The sequence below is a fragment of a genome (genome assembly GCF_019968955.1).
Source record: "MAG: Porospora cf. gigantea A chromosome Unknown PgA_NODE_54_length_52273_cov_344.84, whole genome shotgun sequence".
In the NCBI taxonomy this organism is placed as follows: Eukaryota; Apicomplexa; class Conoidasida; order Eugregarinorida; family Porosporidae; genus Porospora; species Porospora cf. gigantea A.
In genome coordinates this window covers 16,799-30,133 of record NW_027151760.1, presented here as the reverse complement: position 1 = coordinate 30,133, position 13,335 = coordinate 16,799, and the positions used below count along the sequence as shown (strand labels likewise).

At 55.5% G+C, this 13,335-nt stretch overlaps 10 protein-coding genes across 14 annotated transcripts; 3 read left to right on the top strand and 7 right to left on the bottom strand.

Annotated features, from left to right (window-relative positions):
• Positions 1-109: 109 nt before the first annotated feature.
• KVP18_002884 (uncharacterized protein) lies at positions 110-1,503 on the bottom strand (the record flags this gene model as incomplete). The annotated part of the gene is made up of 2 exons (XM_067954168.1): positions 110-1,211; positions 1,238-1,503. 2 exons carry the CDS (start codon positions 1,501-1,503, stop codon positions 110-112), a joined length of 1,368 nt encoding a protein of 455 aa, XP_067807771.1.
• A 392-nt stretch (positions 1,504-1,895) lies between these two features.
• On the top strand, positions 1,896-4,840 carry KVP18_002888 (uncharacterized protein; the record flags this gene model as incomplete). Of its 3 annotated transcripts, XM_067954175.1 has the most annotated exons (5): positions 1,896-2,578; positions 2,607-2,987; positions 3,016-3,736; positions 3,765-4,128; positions 4,155-4,840. In XM_067954175.1, 5 exons carry the CDS (start codon positions 1,896-1,898, stop codon positions 4,838-4,840), a joined length of 2,835 nt encoding a protein of 944 aa, XP_067807778.1.
• Positions 4,841-4,845: 5 nt separating this feature from the next.
• Positions 4,846-5,436, bottom strand: KVP18_002885 (uncharacterized protein; the record flags this gene model as incomplete). The annotated part of the gene is made up of 1 exon (XM_067954169.1): positions 4,846-5,436. One exon carries the CDS (start codon positions 5,434-5,436, stop codon positions 4,846-4,848), a length of 591 nt encoding a protein of 196 aa, XP_067807772.1.
• Positions 5,437-5,540: 104 nt separating this feature from the next.
• Positions 5,541-6,509, top strand: KVP18_002891 (uncharacterized protein; the record flags this gene model as incomplete). Its single annotated transcript, XM_067954181.1, has 1 exon — positions 5,541-6,509. One exon carries the CDS (start codon positions 5,541-5,543, stop codon positions 6,507-6,509), a length of 969 nt encoding a protein of 322 aa, XP_067807784.1.
• A 554-nt stretch (positions 6,510-7,063) lies between these two features.
• Positions 7,064-8,893, bottom strand: KVP18_002906 (uncharacterized protein; the record flags this gene model as incomplete). 2 transcript variants are annotated; one of them, XM_067954206.1, is made up of 3 exons in its annotated part: positions 7,228-7,356; positions 7,385-8,848; positions 8,876-8,893. In XM_067954206.1, 3 exons carry the CDS (start codon positions 8,891-8,893, stop codon positions 7,228-7,230), a joined length of 1,611 nt encoding a protein of 536 aa, XP_067807809.1. The 2 variants fall into 2 exon arrangements, with proteins under 2 accessions (XP_067807808.1, XP_067807809.1); XM_067954205.1 differs by having other exon boundaries at positions 7,064-8,893.
• Positions 8,894-8,932: 39 nt separating this feature from the next.
• On the bottom strand, positions 8,933-9,886 carry KVP18_002894 (uncharacterized protein; the record flags this gene model as incomplete). Its single annotated transcript, XM_067954185.1, has 1 exon — positions 8,933-9,886. One exon carries the CDS (start codon positions 9,884-9,886, stop codon positions 8,933-8,935), a length of 954 nt encoding a protein of 317 aa, XP_067807788.1.
• A 77-nt stretch (positions 9,887-9,963) lies between these two features.
• KVP18_002883 (uncharacterized protein) lies at positions 9,964-10,587 on the bottom strand (the record flags this gene model as incomplete). Its single annotated transcript, XM_067954167.1, has 1 exon — positions 9,964-10,587. The coding sequence occupies one exon, from the start codon at positions 10,585-10,587 to the stop codon at positions 9,964-9,966; it is 624 nt and encodes a 207-aa protein (XP_067807770.1).
• Positions 10,588-10,635: 48 nt separating this feature from the next.
• On the bottom strand, positions 10,636-10,927 carry KVP18_002903 (uncharacterized protein; the record flags this gene model as incomplete). Its single annotated transcript, XM_067954201.1, has 2 exons — positions 10,636-10,857; positions 10,886-10,927. 2 exons carry the CDS (start codon positions 10,925-10,927, stop codon positions 10,636-10,638), a joined length of 264 nt encoding a protein of 87 aa, XP_067807804.1.
• Positions 10,928-11,066: 139 nt separating this feature from the next.
• Positions 11,067-12,359, top strand: KVP18_002907 (uncharacterized protein; the record flags this gene model as incomplete). 2 transcript variants are annotated; one of them, XM_067954208.1, is made up of 1 exon in its annotated part: positions 11,067-12,359. In XM_067954208.1, one exon carries the CDS (start codon positions 11,067-11,069, stop codon positions 12,357-12,359), a length of 1,293 nt encoding a protein of 430 aa, XP_067807811.1. The 2 variants fall into 2 exon arrangements, with proteins under 2 accessions (XP_067807811.1, XP_067807810.1); XM_067954207.1 differs by having other exon boundaries at positions 11,181-12,359.
• Positions 12,360-12,361: 2 nt separating this feature from the next.
• On the bottom strand, positions 12,362-13,310 carry KVP18_005187 (uncharacterized protein; the record flags this gene model as incomplete). The annotated part of the gene is made up of 2 exons (XM_067949571.1): positions 12,362-12,412; positions 12,441-13,310. 2 exons carry the CDS (start codon positions 13,308-13,310, stop codon positions 12,362-12,364), a joined length of 921 nt encoding a protein of 306 aa, XP_067807823.1.
• Positions 13,311-13,335: the final 25 nt, after the last annotated feature.

Genomic DNA, 13,335 nt, shown 5'->3' with positions numbered 1-13,335 from the left:
CTGGAGATTTACCGATGACAAACAGCCAGCACGAGAACTCCATCAACTATCTGGAAATTTACCGATGACAAACAGCCAGCACGAGAACTTCCAACACAGACAACGCAGCTCACCACCCCACTCCGGCCACTCTGGGACCTATTTTCTTGATCACCTTCGCAGCCTCAACAACTTTTTTGAGCCGTGCGACCCACCACTCAGCGCTTTTATTTGCGCCATCGTAGCCTTTCCTAGCTGGAGGAGCCTTGGTCTGCAGCGTAAATGAGTGCTCTCTAGTGAAGCCTCCTTCTGTCAAGGTGAAGCCGTTGTCAAGCAAGAATAGCCCGCAGTCAGCTAGTTTCAAGTACGTGGGATTGGGATCGTTGGGGTCCTTCATGTAGCGAAATGTCCCGCCTTGCAACTCAATGAACTTCTCCCTCGACCCCAGGCCGCCTACGTTCTTCTTCCACGTCCAGGCATGCAGGTTGACCGCTGAAATCCGCGCCAATTGCTTGCGGAGTTTTTGAAGGTCCTCAGGCTTATGACGCATCATTTCGGCTGTTTCCTCAGGCGTTAGCCGCCCTACAGGAATTCCCATTGCCTCGTAGGGGTCGTCCTGGAGGATGGAGTTCAGAGCCTGCTCATCATACAGCGCGTGAGGCGTCAGCGGAGCCCGAGATCTCGCTGAGGAAGCCGTCCCTAGGGAAGGATCCTCATGCTCAGCTGGTGCCCAAGGGGAAACCAAAGAAGCTGGAGCAGCAGTAGGTATAGCCACAGAATGCTTCAGCTCTGCGGGGGGCAGGTCAGGAGCATCATGTTGGGCCCACGGGGAAACCAAAGAAGCTGGAGCAGCAGTAGGTATAGCCACAGAAGGCTCCAGCTCAGCGGGAGGCGGGTCAGGATAATCATGTCGGTCTGGTGGTGCAGGGTTAAATGGGGGCACGCATGGAGAACCGTGTGGACTCGCTGCCGCCTTAACTGACTCTGGTGTCGCGACTTCTATTTGCGCACCATAGGATCCCTCCAGATCACTAGAAATCGTGGTCGCCCAGGTGTCTTGTGCCGATTTGCCTCCAGAAATGGTGTTAAACCCGGGAACAACGCCCAGGACGCTTTCAGTCTTAGTCCACTCAAATATTACCGGCTTCACTTCTTCCGATCTGTTGAAGGCGCTCGCTTCAGGTTCTTGTGACGAGCTCCAAATGTCGAAGCACAACGTCCCAAGACAACGGCTGTGTTGTGGTATTCCCAGTCTCACATGTCTGCGTCGTCACCTTGGACAAAATTTAAGCCCGCTTTGGCCGCCAAGTTCATCTCCGCTCCCACTCGTCGTAGAAGAGCCTCCAAAGTCAGGTCGCTTTCCACGCGGACTGACGAGCCCAACAGAGTGGTGTCGCTGCAGGACGCCTCCGAGATCAGGTGGTACTTGTTCCACTCGTCGACACAGACGGCTCTCGCTGGTAATTCCGGACGAGTTGCCTCCGCCTTTTCCGCTCGGGGCCATATCCACCGGAGGAGCTTCATTGCACACGGCCACCGTGGTGCAACCATCCCTAAACCAACGTTCCCGGTGATGTCTGAGCATCAGCCTCCACATCATAAACTATGCGTTCTCAACTGACAGTGGTGATGTCTGAGCATCAGCCTCCGTATCATAAAACTTAGCGGTGTTTCAGGTTAAAAATTATCTTTTCCTTCTCCAAACCATCACAGCAGTCAGCGGACATGGTCACGCCATCAGAGCAGGAACATTTCATGACGTCCCCATGCAACTGGATGCTCCGTCTTGGTCCTCTTAGCGCCATTACGCAAGAGACTAAGACCACGCTGGAAAAACGCATTACTAAATATTCTGAATTCCAAGATGTTGTGCGTGGGGACGAACAGTTGCTTGCAAAGATATTTCACAATAACTGATGGGAGTATCACGGCACCTTCGTAACCTACGAGAAGGGGTTCGGGACGCCACAGCAGCCATCAGAAAAGGATTGATTTCGGAAGAGCAGTCCGCTGGCAAGGAGGAGAGTGGGATGCCCGCATCCAGTCCGCGATCACCGACGGATCTGTCTTCCTGCGAACTTCAGAGTAGATCGGTGGAGGTGTCACTTGAATGTGTCGGAGGCTCAGGCACTGGCAATTATCGCTCCGTCTCGCGAGATGGCGATTGGTGGGTTCACGGGGGTACGAAAGGCCACCTGGTTCTGGCTCTCTCGCAGAGCGCGACCTTGTGGATCTGGTCTTCTAACAAGCAGGCTAGGCCCAAACTGTGCGCAGCGAGCTACTTTCTTGGCAGCGAGGCGCCTCGAGTCGGCAATGATCAATGGAGTCCGGCGGTAGCGTTGACTCCGATACAGTACTTCGCCTCCTGGCAAGGCCAGCAGGACGATGACGGGTTCTACTTTTCCGTCGATCTGAGCGCGGTGCCCGCACCAAGCGTTGGTTCGCTTTTTTTGCTGCTGCACCTCAGCGGCAACTATGGGGCGTCCTACATCGCTGTCAACCGTATCAAGGCTTTCGGTTTGCGTCGGGTGATATCCTGTCTCCCTCAGCCTCCAGTTATGGCGGACGTATACCACGTAGCGGGCAGCGACGACATAACGTGGGCTCCAGGCGCCCTCCTCACTCAGACTTGTGAAGTATGGAGCTCCGGGACAGCTCGCAGTGGTAGGACTTGACGTAGCCCACGTGTTCGGCCCCGAGGGTCCTTTGGTTATCGGCCGTGAGGGTCATGGCCGATTCGCTGCGTTCGGTCACGAGGCTTACTTGAAGAAGTACCCGGTACGCTTGTACCAGCAGCTTCTGGTTTGGCTGACCAACGGAGCGGCCTCCGTCCGCGCTGTACTTATAGGCGCCGTTACCGCTGGTGACTTGGGCAGCTTGGGGCTCAATGTGGTGGGCAGGTATGAACGGCCTACCGAGGATGCCGTTCTCAAAGCAGTCACTTGCAAGCCTAACCTGATCATCTACTGCGGCGGTGGCGGTATGAGCAAGGCAGAGGTCGCTTGCGCGTAGGTCACCACTGGGTGACACACTCAGCGAGGATCGACGGGCAGTGAGCCTGGTGCAGTACGTTCGACAGGGAGGCGCTCTGCTTTACGCAGTCTGCCCCTGGGGTTGGGCTCAGCTGGCTAACGCGTCCATCCACGAGTCGCTGCACAACGCAGTCCTAGGTCCATGCGGGGCGGTGTACACTGACAACATGTGTAGTGGAGGACCCTACAAGGTTCAAGCCCACGCGACCTCGCTCGTGACCAGCCTTCAGTCGCTGGATATGTGCCTGGAGCACGGAGTGGGCCTAGAGGAGGGTCTCTCCCGAGGACTACTTAAGGCAGTGGAGGCCTATGGTAACCCTTGCGTCCCCACATGCGAAATGGTGGACCGACTGCTAGCCACGCCGCAGAGCACGCCGCTATTCCCTCTGTTCCCGGAAAAGGTCGTAGCATCCGGCTGTCCCACGGAGCTGCTTAATGCAGTGCGGCAAGTTCTCACCATCAAGGAGGCCCAACGGCATATGTACGGCGCACTTCCCTTCACTGCACCAGGCTTGGAGCAATGCGGGGCTCCAGGCATCCCCGTATCCCCAAACGTGGAACCGTTGAAGGTGCTCTTGAAGCCGAGCTCCGAGTTACGGGGATGGCAATCCACAGGCGTCTTCGTTCCCGCCGGGGAGGTATGTCGGGTGACTCCTGCCGAGTCGGCTCGGGGGCGAGCGCAGGTCCGAATAGGTTGTCATCAGGACGGGCTCTCCTTGTTTAACGTAGGTGGATCTGTATGTCTCATCACAGGCGGATGGTGTGTTGCGTCGCCACCCTCAGGTCGTCAAGTGCCAAGAAATCCTGCTCACCGAGGGCACGGACGTCTGGTCTCCCTTTGGAGGCTTGCTGTTTTTCGATAACGTTGAGGGTGGGGGCTTTGTGACCGTAACTGGTTTACGAGTCCCTTGGTTTGCCCCCTACAATGAGTCACCATTGGCCATTAAAGACAGTGCCATGATGAGCGAGTTTTGTAGAACTACTCAGAGCCCATTCGCCGAATTTGAAGGGAACGGGATCATCTTTTCCTTCCCAACCCCGACTGTAGAGGGCATACAGTGGCAGAAAGTCGTGGCGTACTGGGACGCGATTCGACTCGCAGAGTGCAGACTTGCTCGTGGGTAGGTACTGGGCCTCACACAGACCGTAAAGACGCCCGAAGAGACCGAATAGTGGCTGATTCGCAAATCTCTGCAGGCTGGATGCACTCGGGATACCCCATCATGACCCACATGTGCGAGGCGTCCTCGCAGGAGGGCAAGGTCCCTCGTGTCCTGGACATAGAGGACCTGATGTTGAGAGGCAGTTGGGGCCATTTCCACGAGATCGGACACAACTGTCAAAAGCCTGAATGGACTTTCTCAGGCACCACAGAGATCACCGTCAACATCATGACCCTCTACGCGATGCAGGAAGTCGTCAGCCTGCCCCCCTGGAAAACCGACTACATGAGAGGGAACATGTGCAAGGCAGTGCGTTACCTGGAAGACGCCGACCGCTCGTTCCGGGGGGGCTGGTTTAACCTGCCTGTCGGACTGTGCTCGTATGCTGTTCTGGCTCACACTATGGGCTGGGATTTCATGGAACGCGTGATGGCCGCCTATGAAAACAAGAACCTCAGAGATCTCATCAAAAACGACGACCACAAAATCGAGTTCTGGATTATCACCTGTTGTAACGTGGCGCAACGAGACCTCCGCAACTACTTCTGCGAGCAGTGGCGCATGCCGTTGAGTGAGCTGGCCTGGACCAAGCATGGCCCACGAGAGGCGCCTGCCCTAGATATCGATGCGTTGGCTGTTCTTCATAGTTGGTGCGCTTTGGCATAGACAATTTAGCTGAGGAACAAAACATACGAACCGATGCCCAGAATCATGAACAGCAGCAGAGCCACGGCCAACAATGCCCACTGCTGCCACTCATTTCCGTACTGCCTGTCCGGTGGTGCCGACATGGACATGGAGGCAGCAGCAGCAGCCTCAAAAGGTTGCTGCTGCTCGGCTACCAGCTGGGCGAACTCGCCTGGCGCCAGCGCCTCAACACGGCAGAAGTGGTAACGGCCCTTGATGCTCCGAAGGCCAGCCTTGCGTGTTGCCGGGTAGGAGGCCTTCCACGTGTACTTATGACGGATGCTTTGCCTGAAACTGCTTTGATTGGGGCATCGGCTGCTGTGAGACCCTACGATCAGGGGCTCCGTCTTGCAGCCAATGCACCTCTCTATGCCGCTCTCAGGATCGCAGCTGCCTGGGTTATTCTGGTACATGGTGCACGACGGGAGCGCTCGGCTCTTCACCATCTCCATAAACGTGGACTTCAGCTCTGCCTGCATCTCCTGACTTTGCTGCAAGTCATCAATAGTGATTTCTTTTGCTCGTCGACCATACACCGCCCAAAAGGACAGCAGAGCACACAGAATCCACTCCATGTGCGAATCTCAGGGTGCGAATTGCACTGGCTCTATCCTCAGATGTGTACAATCTGACCGAAGCTACGTGGCCACATGATACAGATCTTCTGCTATATTCGCAAATGGAGCCTGTCGTAAGGGGGTTACTCTTTTCATTCCTCGCGGGTATTTGCACGGCCATTGGAGCTCTTTCAGTTTGCTTCGTTAAGCAATTCAGAAGTTGGGTTTTCAGTGCTTCTATGGGTCTCTCTGCTGGAGTGATGATCTTTGCTAGTTTCGTCGACATCCTTCAAGAATCCTTCCAACAATCACTCGACGGATTCGAGCTGCATCACCCCAACAGCCGTCGAAAGGAGGCCCACTCGTACACCATTGTTGTGGCGTGGTTCTTCGCAGGTTGGGGCATCGCAATGCTCCTCGACCTCATAGTGGACCTACTGCTAAAGATGCATTGCGGCGAGGTGCCCGATCTGGAGGGAAACGTAGAGGGCGATAACGTGCAGGGGGATTTGGGCGCGGAGTGCAAGGTTTCCAAGGGGTCGTTGTCGACGAAGACAGTTTCGTCACATCTGGTATTGACGCCTGAACAGCAAAAGCTGCTACGACAACTGTCGGACGACCACGAGCAGCTGTTGAAGCTGAGCCTGGTTACATCTTTGGCCTTGTTGATCCACAACTTCCCTGAGGGCGTCCTTACATACACTTCGGGCTTCCACGACACAAAGTTCGGCCTGGGCATCGCACTTGCCATTGGCATTCACAACATCCCTGAAGGTCTGGCTGTGAGCATTCCGACCTACTACGCGACGAACTCCATGACAAAGGCGCTCACTCTCTCGATTGCGTCCGGGCTGGCCGAGCCACTGGGTGCTTTAGTGCCGCTTCTCTGTCTCGGCAACAAGAAAGCGGATCCCTTTGTATTGAGCGCCATCCTGGGCGTTGTCAGTGGCATCATGGTGAATGTAGCTATCAGAGAGCTCTATGTGGCCGCTGTGAAGTATGATGAGACAGGCCGTGTGGCGCCAACGTCACTGTTTGTGGGAATGGCTGTTATTGCCAGCAGTTTGGTTGGCTTTAAATATTTGGAATGAAGCAGTGTAATTCGTGATATCTCTGGTAATGAATACGCCAGGTGCCCCACCTCAGCAGAATCAGCAACAAGGGGCGCAGCCTCCTCAAAATCCCGTCCTGGACTTCTCGCCTCTTATAACAGACTCGACCGTCCAGATGACCGCTGATGCGCAGCAATTCCTGAGCGAAGCAGTGCACAAGCTAATTTACCAACTGACGAAGGACGTCGTGAACTTCACGGGCCCCGGTGCTGCCTTCCTGCCGGTTACTCCGGAGACTCAGGTAGACGAAAGCGCTGCTCACCGCATCGTGGAAGGTTCCCTGGGCGTGCGGCTTTTCAAGCACAACAAGAACGTGGACGTTAGTGACGTAAACGACGTGCCCGTAATGGGCCTCAGCGAGGCATGGGCGGAGAATGGCGTCACGGCACTCGACAGAGAGCGGATGCGGAAAATACGTCTGAAGAGAGGTGAGGCTACGTCCCAGTCGAAGGGGTCCAAGCTGGCGAGACAGCTGGCGCCTCGCGCCCGCTGTCTGGACTCTCTGCGGCCCGGTTCTTTGTTGCACGAGTTCATCATGGCTGCGCGCGACTCGTCGAGGCCGGACGCGCCGTTGGGTGCATCGAAGCCAGGTAGGGGCCGACCGCCTGGGGGTACTCGGGACGACGGAATGCCGAAGCGGCGAGGCAGAAGACGCGGCAGGATTTCCAACGCAGACAAGGCAGCCATGGCCCAAGGTTTACTCTGAGCCTAGCGCCTGCAACTCCTTCAATTTGGCTTCCATGTACCTTTTCTCGAACTCCCGGAATTCCTGTCGTTGTGACTCCACGATTTCCCAAGCACGTTTCTGCCGAGAGACCAGACGGTTCTACTGACGCTCCCCTAATGACCCTCACGTGCAAAATCGTCCGAGTTGCCGCGCTTTTCTCCTCCTGCAAACTGGAGAGAGTTGCCTGCAGCGCAAGTACGTTCTCTGCCTGCACTTGCAGGTGAGCCTCGGTTGCCAAAATCGCCTGTGACAGTTTCGCTCCTTCTCGTGTGGCGGTTGCCTCGGCTCGCGTCAACTCGTTCAGCTCATCCGTGGCAGTACCCAACAAAGATTCGACGTCCTTCAGCAAGCGCGCTGCCTCCGCCTCGGAAGCCTCCGATTCGCGTTGCATGCCCGCCAATGTCTCTTCTTGCGTCTTGACGTCTGCCAGCAGAAACTCTACTTCCTTTTCCAAGGACGCCACGTCCTTCTTCAACCTACTCCTCTCGGTTTCGAGTCTCTGCACGTTCGTCAACTCAACCTGTCGCCGACCCAGAGCCTTGGCATGCAGCTTCTTGGCCTTGTCTCTCTGCGCCATCGCGGACTGTGCTAGTTCTTCGGCCGCGGCCACGGCGGCCTGGACTTGTGCAACCTCCAGTTCCGCTGTGTCAATGGATTTCGTGGCTTCTTGCCACTCTTCGCTGCGTTTCAACAGCACGCCCTGAATACGACGCTTTTCACAAATGAGATCCTCCTCTTCCCGCGTGGCCTCAATGCAGGCGTCTTCCTCTGCCTTGAGGGCGTCACGCAACATGCACACGGAGTCGTCAAGGAGCAGTTTCCGGTCCAAATACGCGGAGAAGGCTGCCTTCTTCGTTTCCTTGTCTGTTTTCAATGACGCCTGCTGTTGAGTTTCCTTTCCCAAAGCGTGTTTAAACTTCTTCACATCGGCCAGGGCGGCCTCTGCAGCCTCCAGCTGCGGTTTCTTACCTGAAAGCCGAGCGTGCTCCGCCAGAACTGCCATGCGTTCCTGATCACGGTGTTCCTTCTGTTTTTGTAGTTCTTTTTTTCGGGCTCGAACCGCATCCATCTCCTGCGCCAGTGAGGCATGGTTCACGCGACGCTCTTCATAGATACTTCGTGCGTTTTGGAGACACTCTTCTAGCCGGGATTCTTCTGCTTGAGCTTCAACCAATGCAGAGTTCAGACGAGGTCTATCGTCCAGGCACCTGGTAATTCCCTCCACAGCCTCCTGTGCCTGTGACGAGACTGCTTTGTGATCCTGAAGGAACGATTCATCTCTGCTCTCAGCCAGGTCAATGCTGTCCTCCACCCGTTTTAAAAGCCCATCGAACTGGATTCGAAGCGCTTCGCCCTCCTGGACATCCGCCGAGACGTAGGATATGGTCTCTTCCAAAGCCGCCTCCCCCTCTCGCAAACGGCACTCCACAGCACTTCTCTCTTCGACCACGGCCATGGTCTCTGCCTCCAGCCTTGTGGCCTCGGCATCCGCCTTGGCGGCCTGCTGACGGGTACGTTCCACGGTGCTTATACTCTCCGAGATCTCGCGGTTCACCACATTCTGCATGTGCGAAATGCTCTCTTTCAGAGACTGTTCAATGTTCCACGTTACTCCTACAGTTCTATCTTCGTACATCGGATTCTGTCACGGATTGTTTTTTTTGACAAGCATGAATCAGCAGCCGATCCGTTCGATGTGAACGTCACCACTGGCGTCCACTTGGATATCCGCTGTGCCACAGCAGAGACCAGCTTCAGACTGCTTTTCGTTCATGAACTGCTCCCAAGTCATTCTGGACCCTTGAAGGAACTTTTGCTTTGGCGGCATGGGTACTGGCACAACCAGAGGCGGCGGAATGTCGATTTCCACGTCGATGACGGGTTTGTATGTCAGCACGGGGACCTCCTCCTCGATTTCCTTGTACGCGTACTCCAGAACCTCATAGGCCACCTCCTGAATTACCTCTCTCTTCACGATCTTCTCGCCGACGTAGACCGGAATCTCGGTCTCGACATACTTATCCACAACGCGGACTTGTGGCACCTCCACGAAGATAGTCTGCTGGTCGCCCAAGTACTTCGGGAAGACCTTGGGCACCTCCCGCACGTCCCACTTGGCCTCCACCCTGAACGACATGCCGACGGGGACGGGCACCTCCACTTCCTTCTCGGAGACCTGCATGTCTGGAATGACCACAGACTTCTCGCGCATGTTGATGTGAAGATTAGGGACCTCGTGTAGCACCTCTCGAGTGTGGATCTTTGGCGTAATCTTGTCAATGATGATGGTTTTGGGCACCTCGATGACGCGATCTCGTCTCTGGATCTCCTGGTGCACAGGCACGGGAATCACTGGTCTTGTCGCGGGAATGACGTACTTTCCCGCTCGGCGCCCGTCATCTGACACGTCTGGGTTCTGGTAGATCGTGTGAATGCTGGACGTTTGTGCCGCTGCAGCCCCGTGTACGAGTTGGGCTGGTTGCATGGCGGGTATAACTCCGCGGTCCGGCGTCCAGCCAATGTACGGCTCCGGCCCTGGCCATTGACCAGGGTTGGTCCCCAACTCAGTGACAGGACCCTGTTGAGGCGGCGCCGGAATGTTGACGTTCGGTAACGGAGGAAGCGACATCGTTGCGAATGGGAATTCTGTGTGCCACGAGTACACACACTGTATGTTCCACCTCGAAATTTCGCGAGACTCAACCGTCATGCAAGCCTTTTGTCTCGAAACACGACTTCAGGTATGAGCCTAACGAGTAGCGTGGGCACGCCATCGACATCGTGGGCAGTAACATCCGCGGGCTGTATTCTGTCCCCTCCCCAGCCCACAAACTCTCCAGAGCACAGTACGCCTTCAACGATACCTGCTGCGTAGGCAGCTACCGACACTTGACTCCTGATATCTTGTGGAGGGTGCATGTATCGACAGAGCACCAGTTCAGCATCCTTCACGAGGTCTGTGTCACGGGCAGCAAGTTGCCTACAATCAGTCTCCGAACTCTTCAAAAGGTCTGCCGCTCTTCCGAAGCAGTATCGCCACACATTGTTGGTGATGAACGACAGCATACCCAACAGTCGGGTTTCCCGTTTGTTGTTTTTCTCGCGATAACACAACAGGTCCAGCACCTTGTACCCCACTCGCAGTCCCATCTCGTGCAAACGGTCTTCCAGCTTGCGGCTCTCCTGGACTTCCGACAGCGCGTACTGAACGATCTGTCGGAACATGAAACTGCCTGAGTGAAGGGCGACCTCCCGCCGCGGCTTGTTCAAAGGCTGGTCGAGAACACTGCTCGTTGACGTCGAAAGCGTGAGAAAGCGGCCAGGAATCATCAATATGAAGTTTTAGGACGACACCCCTTCGGATTCTACGACAGTACACTACTTCACTTCTCGCATCAAAGTGACGTTCTCTCCCTTTAACATGATCCGCCCGATAGCGCGTCGGGTGTTCTTTTTGGTGTTCACCTCCTCGGCGTCTTCAAGAACCATGTTCATATACTCATCAAAGCCTAGTATCCGGCCCTCCATACGGAAATGCTGCTGCTCGAACAGCCAGAACTCCACCCGCTGCTTGGCGGTGAAGAAGCGGAAGATTTGATTCTGCGTGAGAAGGATGTCTGCGGCTCACGATGGGAGATTCCATCATCTTTGCTTGCTTGCGTCCATGCATCTTGCAGTCTCAAATGAGGATTTAGCCAGACTATCAACCAAAATCGCTGATGTGTTTAACCCTCCGCATTGCCTTGTATTCTTTAGCTACCACCTGCCTCAGAGGGCTTGTGGGTCCGATTCTATATCAATAAATGTAGATGCCAACCATGACCGAAGGCGACTTAGAAAACGTCCTGCAGCGGCTGCGAGACGGCAGGTGGCTGGATGGTTCGGGGGTACTTTCTGGAGATGGCGGTCCGTGGTCAGTGCTCATGACAGTCTTGAGAGATGTAGTAAAGGAGTGTAAACGAGAGCTAGCCTTGGAAATCGTTATCGCGGCGAGCTCAGCAGCTCTAAGCCACTGCTCTCCGAGGCCCGAGGATGCCGCGTCCATAGACGTCGTCGTCAACCATCTCCTAACACTCCGAGCTCCTGCCATCACTTCCGAACCGACCTCTTCAACTAATCGCGTACCCCGACTGGATCTCGACCGGCTGCCTCCTGCGACCTATGGAGTTCATTTGGCTTCCTTTCAAAGTCCCATGCCCTCAGCGGGGCGACCAGACGCTCTGTACGCCGCCGCTTCTGCTGCTCTTTGCAACATTCTTGACTGCTCTCTAGACCCTCCGAGCTGGGTATTCTCTCCTGCGCACCTCGACAAACTGATGCACCTGTGCGACGGCGTCACCGCGAATCCCAGCGACATTCATACACTAGTCTCAAAGCTTCTCGTTTCCGTGCACGATGAGCCCTTCGAGTTCGACGAGGTGGTTCGGGGCGCCTATGCTTGCGTTTACCTCTCCAAGACCCAGGCCCAAAAACGCTACCCTGTGTCGACCAATCTCGACGACTTCATAGCAGTCGTGAAGGAGTGTCTTCCTTTACCCGCGCTACCGAGGCTGACTCGAGTCTTCAGGACGGAGTGTGAATGGGTGCTAACCACTGAGCGCGTCGGGTGGGATCTGGGCCGGCAACGCCACTTAATGACGCCTCAACAACGAGTTGCTGCGGCCAAGTCGATCTGCGACTTGGTGTGCAGCCTGCACGCGAGTGGCGTAGTGCACGGCGACCTGAACCCCAGCAATGTGCTTGTAGATGGCGAGACCGTCCTGCTAACTGATATGGGATCCAGCTGCATTGGATTGCCATCGGCCAACATAAACGTGACGCCTCGTCTGCTCAGAGGCACGCCAGGGTTCGCCGCTCCAGAAGCGTGGGACTTCTCTGGAAACTACTATGAACTCTCCCTCCCGTACCCTGCAGATGTTTACTCAACCGGGAGCCTGATTGCCTGGTTATTTATCGACGCAGGTCCTGACGATATAGACCTAGAGCTGCTATCTGGACGACTACCTGAACGACTGAGCTCTGTCTGTCTGAGTTCACGACAGGACGATCCTCAGGCTCGACCGGCGCTTTCGGACCTCGTGGAGGCTTTGGTTGCGCAATAAATTCACAGAAAGTACTCGGGTAAGGGGCGCTTTTCAGGCATCTTCCGTCGATCCTGTATGCTAAAACACCCCGCAACTCACCGAAGGTGCCGCAGTGAACAGTTGGAACGTTCCGTTGCACTGGTCGTCCAGCTCGAGAATACTCGCCGTGTTGCCGCATCTGTAACAGTAGTTCGGAGCAGACCACACCGTAACAAGCTGGTTATCGAACCACCACCGGAACCCCTCCATCACTAGTTGATGAGCTCGGGCGATTAAATCTATTCGATTCAGTTCGTTGAACTGTTTCACGATGTCGGGACCAAAAAAATACCCTGCTCCACGCGGGCTTAGCCCCCAGCCCGGGTTCGTGTCGGGGTCTGACCACAACAGGTCCGACATGGCTCCTTCATGGGGAACCTCTTGCTTCCGGTCCAAAATTCGGATCTGATCGAGCGTCTTGATGGTAGGTGACAGCCCTCCGTGTACACACATTACTCGATCGCCAACGATGGCTGCAAGCACTAGGTAGTCGAAGATTTCGGCGCAGAACCGCCACACCAACGCGCTGCCGAACTTCCGCAAACATTCGTCGTAGAAGCCGTAGACTTGCGTGATTTGTCTGGTCTCGTGGTTGCCGCGAATCAGCGTTATCCTGTCCGGATACCGAACCTTGTAAGCCAGCAGCAACAGAAACGTCTCCACGGAGAAGTGGCCTCGGTCCACGAAGTCACCCATAAAGACGTAGGAGGTTTGTGGTATAGGGCCGCCGATGCTGAACAGCTCCAGTAAGTCATAGAACTGGCCGTGGATGTCGCCGCATAGAGTAACTGGTGTGTCAACTCGCACTACGTTGCTCTCTTCCACCAGCACCTCCCGTGCCCGGAGACACAACCTACGCACTTCGTGCTCGGTTACGCATTCGCATCGGGAGAGACGCTCTATGTAGCCGTCGATGTCGCTGTCTTGCATCGTGCTTAATGCGTTTATTTCTTCA